Here is a 5,745-nt window from a genome sequence, read left to right as displayed (position 1 = left end):
GAAAGAAAAATCCAATAAAATAGCGAAATAACCTTTCAAAAATCAATAATGATAATGTGGTTATAGTCCAAGAATAGGATAAAAGTAACGATAAAAGCAACCTTCATAAATAGACAGTTAATTTTAATCCCTTTCTATCAATTGCAGGGCTAGCAGAAATTAATGAAAATAAGCTGCTTTCAATGCCAAATGTGATAGGTAGAAAGATTTTTTTTGTGGGAACTGTCTTTTGTTTGTAGAATTACTCACTTCTCCACCGACATTGAAATATAGCCATTTTTTTAAGAGGGATTTTTGGTAAAATATCAAAAATAACAGCTAATGACTTAGGGAGGGAGACTGCAGAATAAACCAATGAGTAGGTGTGGCCTTGGGGAATAGATGAAAGGAAACTGCTATGTGGGCCACCACAATTGAACATGGGTATATGAGGAGGGATGGTAGTTCATGTTGGGAAGGCATAGAAGAGGCTGTTACAGAAAAGCCTCTTTTCTACCACCAGGATATCCTTGCCTTTATATCACCCCCCCAAGACAGAGGTGGCAGGAGTGGTACATTCTGATGACTAAGACTCCCCAGGTACCTCCCCACCCCTCTCTCACATAGAGGTGACAAGAGTAGTGCTTTGTGATGTCTTAGTGTCCCTTAGCTCTCATTGGCTGGGAGAGTGCCTTGCTGACCAATCAAAGTTGAAGGGTGTGGCCCCTCATTGTGCTGGGAGGGGTATACATTGGATGATCAAGAGCTCTGAGTAGACCACTGGGACACTTCAGCATGGCAAAGGTGACCAGTGAACCACAGGAGCCTAATGAAGGTGTGGACAAACAGACCCCACCAACCCCAAGTACCAAAGGGAGGAAGAAGGGGAAGACTCCCTGTCAACGAAGGTCCAGATGTGGCGTTAAGGTGAGATGATCCTGCCCAAGCCCCTTCTCTTTGCCCCACTGATTCCGCCACCCCAAGACTCCTATCCTTTCCTTGCCTCACACAAACCCCCTCCTCAACTCACCCCCTTCTCATGAAGCCCAGTCCTATGCATTTCCCACCTTCTTTTCCAAAACCAATGCCCTCTGGCCTGACTGTGATCTCCCTATAGGGCCTAAAGACCACCATGAAGGCGAAAAGACCCCTTCAAGGGAGCACCAGCAAAAAAGCCTCTGAAAGTAACACCCCTAGAGGAAAACCTAAGAAAGCTAGAGGAACAATACCGCGTGGTCACTACCGCCGGCTGAAAGAACAAATGAAGAAAGAAGAGGCCGGCAAAGACCAAGAGACGGTGGAGAACGCCACTGTTTCAAGTGATGACACGAGCAGCCAATAATTTCAAAGGGAGAAGAGAGACCTCAGCTCTGTGATGTCTCTAGAGGTCTGCCACTGAAAAGTCATCAAACATACAGACAGTGAATTCTACACCAACAGGTTAAAACCATGAAAATAAAATCAACCTGAATCCAAAGGATATGTCTCTGTGAGTTCTTCGATGGTGGGGAAGGAAGGAGTGACAGGAAGAGGGAGGTGTGTGTGAGAAGGCAGGGAGGTGGCTTCTGTGGGGTTTGAGGCCAGACCAACAGGTCCACAGCTGGAAACTGGGGGATAAGGTCTGGCTCAGGACTAGGCACTGAAGATAAATTTCCTGAAAACTTTAATACACACAGAGTAAAGGGGGTTGGTGTTTCTACCTGTGTGTGTTTTGGTGGGGAAAGAGGGGCGCGACTTCAGTGTATTGATTGTCAGAACCTGTATGGGCTGAGGTGTGTGGGTGGCAGTACTATCCCCCAAAATAGACAAATAACCTGCAGGCCATCTACCTCATAATGGTAGGTATGAGATACACCCCACCCTATGATATAAGCAACCAAATGCCTTTCAAAGGGCCAAACATCTCTAAAAGTTACCAGCACCACCTGAAGGACTGAAATAATGGTTACTAGATGCCACAAATCCAACACTGACTAGCTCACCTTCTTAAGAAGCTTAGGGTGGAGCAGGGTAATGGGAGTGGTCTACCTCTAGTGCAGGCAGTGAATGAGAGCAGTGTCTACACAGAATTTTAAAACAACATAGCTCTCTCTCTCTCCATCTTTTATTTTTATTTTTCCAAAGTTGTTTTTATCCCTAAAGAGAATATCATTTTTCAACAGCTTTACTGAAGTATAATTGACATATGACAAACTGCACATGCTGAAAAAGTATACAGTTTGATGAGTTTTGTCACATCTGCACTTGTTAAACCATCACAACTATAAGAGTGAACAAACCCATTACCCCCTGAAGTTTTCTCATGCCCTTTGGCAATTCTTCCCTGCCCTTACCTCCACCATCATTCTAAAAAAGACCCACTGATTTGTTCACTATCTGTTTCCATTTTCTAGAGGTTTATAAGAATAGAATCATAAGGTATGTACTCTTTTTTTTTTTTTTCTAGTCCAGCTTCTTAGAACTATCTTTCCTTCCCAAAAATACTTTGTTTTGTTGGTTTACTTTTTAAAAGATTGCTGTGGTCAATATGTTTTAATCATGTGTCTATGGGAGTGGTCTAAAAACAGCATAATTTCTCATTATATTTTAATGAAGACTTATTGTATTCTACAAGGAAATTAATGCAGATAATTTCCTGTTATACCATTGGCCTCAGATATCACCTGACTCAGTTGCTTTTTCCTTCTAAAGCAAGCTCCTAAGGATCTGGTATTTCTTGCAGTGCACTTTGAGCCATAATCCATGGTCCTGTATGACACACATACACCAGCATTTAAACAATATTTCTAAAACAATAATAGTACAGCGATTGATTTTAAAATAAAAGAATAAATAATCTGAGTTTTTCATGTGCTGTCTTTCCATGTGACCACTAGTTTGGATGATGCCTAAGTTAATGAAACAAAGTATGAATGACAAGGTATAAATGTTTGAGAAGTTCAAATCTTTGCTTCATTTAAACAAAAAATACTTTGTAAATTTGAACTATATCTTTAAAAGTAAAATTTATTCTTCTTTAATTGTTTAATAGTTATTTTAAAACTACAGACCAATTCAAGGAAATAAAATGTTACATATTTGGATAATTTATTAATTGACTAATTTGTCCATTTTGCATGATTTTTAGTTTTCTTAAAATACCATTTTATATTTTACTTTTACTAATACATATATGTATAATGCTCACTAGAAACACACCATATTTCTTTATTAATCCTTATTATTTCTTGTTTTAATTTATGATTATTACTGAAAATATGTTCTACTGAGGAGGGGGCATTAAAAAGCATTTCCCATTTGGTTTTAAATACACTAATTATGTCAAAGGTAGAACACTTTTTTTCTTCAAATGCTTCACACTTTGGTCCTAGTGTCTGGCATCTTTTGGTTTTGTTTTAAACAGCTTTATTGAGATATAACTGACTATAATATACAATTAATTAGAGTTGACACATACACACCTGTGAAACCATCACCACAATTAAAATAAGAACATTATCCATCACCACATTGGGTGTTTTCTTTCTTTCTTTTTTTTTTTTTGCCACCTTGTGTTTTTTCCTCCCACTTCTTCCCAATTCCCAATCACTGATCTGCCTTCTGTCTCTACGGGTTAGTTTACAATTCTAGAGTTTCAGATTAATGGGATCAGCTTATGTACTTAATTTTATCTAGCTTCTTCCATTCAGCATAATTTTGAGTGTCATTAATGTTGTTTCATACATCAGTATTATATTTTTATGTTAGTTTTTATTATTTTATCGAGAGTTTATCAGCACTAAAATGATACCCCAAACTAACTTGAATTTTATTTTTTCATGATAATTGTAGATTTACAGGCAACTGGGAGAAATAGAGAGATGCCTTATACCCTTCACCCAGATTCTCCTGATGGTAATGTCTGCTATAAACATAGTACAGTATCACATTAATAGATCAACATCAATAAAATCCATTTACCTCATTCAGATTTCACTAGTTTTACATGCACAAATGTGTGTGTAGGTATGTGTGTGTTATGTTCTATGTAATTTTATCACCTATAGGATTTTTCATAACTACCACTGTCGTCAGGATACACAAAATTTACATCATGAAGAACCCTCACACTAACTACTTATAACCACAGCCACTTCTTCCCCTTCCCCATCCCTGGAACTCAGTAAATTGTTCTTCATCTTTCTAATTGTATCATTATAGGAATGTCACATAAATTGAATAATGCACTATGTAAACTTTTGAGATAATTTTTTTAAATCAGAATAAATATCTTGAGACCCATTCAAGTTGCTGTGTGCATTATAGTTGTTTTTGTTTGTTTGTTTATTTGATTGGTAAGTAATATTCTGTGGTATAGATGTACCACAGTTTGTTAAATACTTATTTACCTGAGGCTGGAACAAAAAGATGTTTAATTAGACTTATGGTTCCGTATGACTGAGGAGGCCTCAGAATCATGGTGAGAGGTAAAAGGCACTTCTTACATGGTGGCAGCAAGAGAAAAACATGAGGAAGAAGCAAAAGCGGAAACCCCTGATAAACCCATGTGATCTCATGAGACTTATTCACTACCATGAGAATAGCACAGGAAAGACCGGCCCCCATGATTCAATTACCTACCCCTGGGTCCCTGCCACAACACATGGGAAGTCCAGAAGATACAGTTCAAGTTGAGATTTGGGTGGAAACACAGCCAAACCATATCAGGTATGTCTTTATCAGCAGCATGAAAATGGACTAATACAATGAATTTTTAAAATAGAAATACTTAGGCCTATATGGTTTCATTGGAACATTCTACCAAATACTTAAAAAAGAGTTAGTGCCAACTTACAATTTCTATCACAAAATTGAAGAGAATGGGACATTTTGCATCTCATTTTATGAGTTCAATATCACCTTGCAAGCAAAACTACAAAGATAGCACAAGAATAAAGCAGGAAGAATCACCCTACTTCATATTAAGGCTTAATATATGGCCAGAGTAATGAAGAGAGCATAGTGTTTGCCAAGTGATGGACACATAGGTCAATGAAACAGAATAGAGAACTAAGAAATAGACCTAAACCAATATACCTGACTATTTTTGTCAAAAATGCAAAAGCATTTCATTGGAGGAACAATAGTATTTTTAACAAATGATCCTGGAGAAATTAGACATCCATATTCAAAAAAATGAACCTTGTCACAAATCTCACACCCTATATAAAAAGTAACTTAGAGTGGATGGCAGTTTGAAATGTAAAATGTAAAAGTATAAAATTGTAGAGAAAATATTTGGTCTCTAAGGCCCAGTGAAGAGTTCTTAGACTTGATACCAAAAGCACGATTCATGAAAGAAGAAATTTGATAAAGTAGATTTCATCAAAATTAACAACTTTTGATCTGTGAAAGGCCCTGTAGGGAGGATGAAAACACGTGCTGTAGACTACGAGAAAATGAGAATAACATATCTGACAGAGGTATTGTATCTAGAATATGTAAAGAACTCTCCATATTCAACAGTATAAAGGCACAGAACAATCCAATCAGAGAATTGGCTACAGGTATGATTAATGACTAGAAGATGGAGTGGACCTATACGATTTGCTTATTCCTGAGGTTGTCATATCATGGATGAAATTGACAAAGACCGAAACTAGACTGAAAACCTCCTAAGAAGAGTACGAGAACTAGAGCAGGAGGTGCATAGACTTAAGAAGGAATAGGTCAATGACAGCCAACAACAAGGACTCAAATATCAGAGTAAATTATTCAGGAGCTGTA

At 37.6% G+C, this 5,745-nt stretch overlaps 1 protein-coding gene across 1 annotated transcript; it reads left to right on the top strand.

Moving 5' to 3' along the window:
• The first annotated feature begins 704 nt into the window (after nucleotides 1-704).
• Nucleotides 705-1,450, top strand: CXHXorf51A (chromosome X CXorf51A homolog). Its single transcript, XM_050775218.1, has 2 exons — nucleotides 705-906; nucleotides 1,097-1,450. The coding sequence occupies exons 1-2, from the start codon at nucleotides 775-777 to the stop codon at nucleotides 1,319-1,321; spliced, it is 357 nt and encodes a 118-aa protein (XP_050631175.1). The 5' UTR covers nucleotides 705-774; the 3' UTR covers nucleotides 1,322-1,450.
• The last annotated feature ends 4,295 nt before the right edge of the window (nucleotides 1,451-5,745 follow it).

The sequence above is a fragment of the Macaca thibetana genome, chromosome X (assembly GCF_024542745.1).
Source record: "Macaca thibetana thibetana isolate TM-01 chromosome X, ASM2454274v1, whole genome shotgun sequence".
NCBI lineage: Eukaryota > Metazoa > Chordata > Mammalia > Primates > Cercopithecidae > Macaca > Macaca thibetana.
This window is presented reverse-complemented; position numbering and strand designations above follow the sequence as displayed.

Excerpts from the sequence above, each read along its gene's own strand:
- CXHXorf51A (XM_050775218.1), top strand. The coding sequence starts at position 775 with ATGGCAAAGGTGACCAGTGAACCACAGGAGCCTAATGAAGGTGTGGAC. Across the intron at positions 907-1,096 it reads GGTCCAGATGTGGCGTTAAG|GGCCTAAAGACCACCATGAA; the intron begins GTGAGATGATCC and ends ATCTCCCTATAG.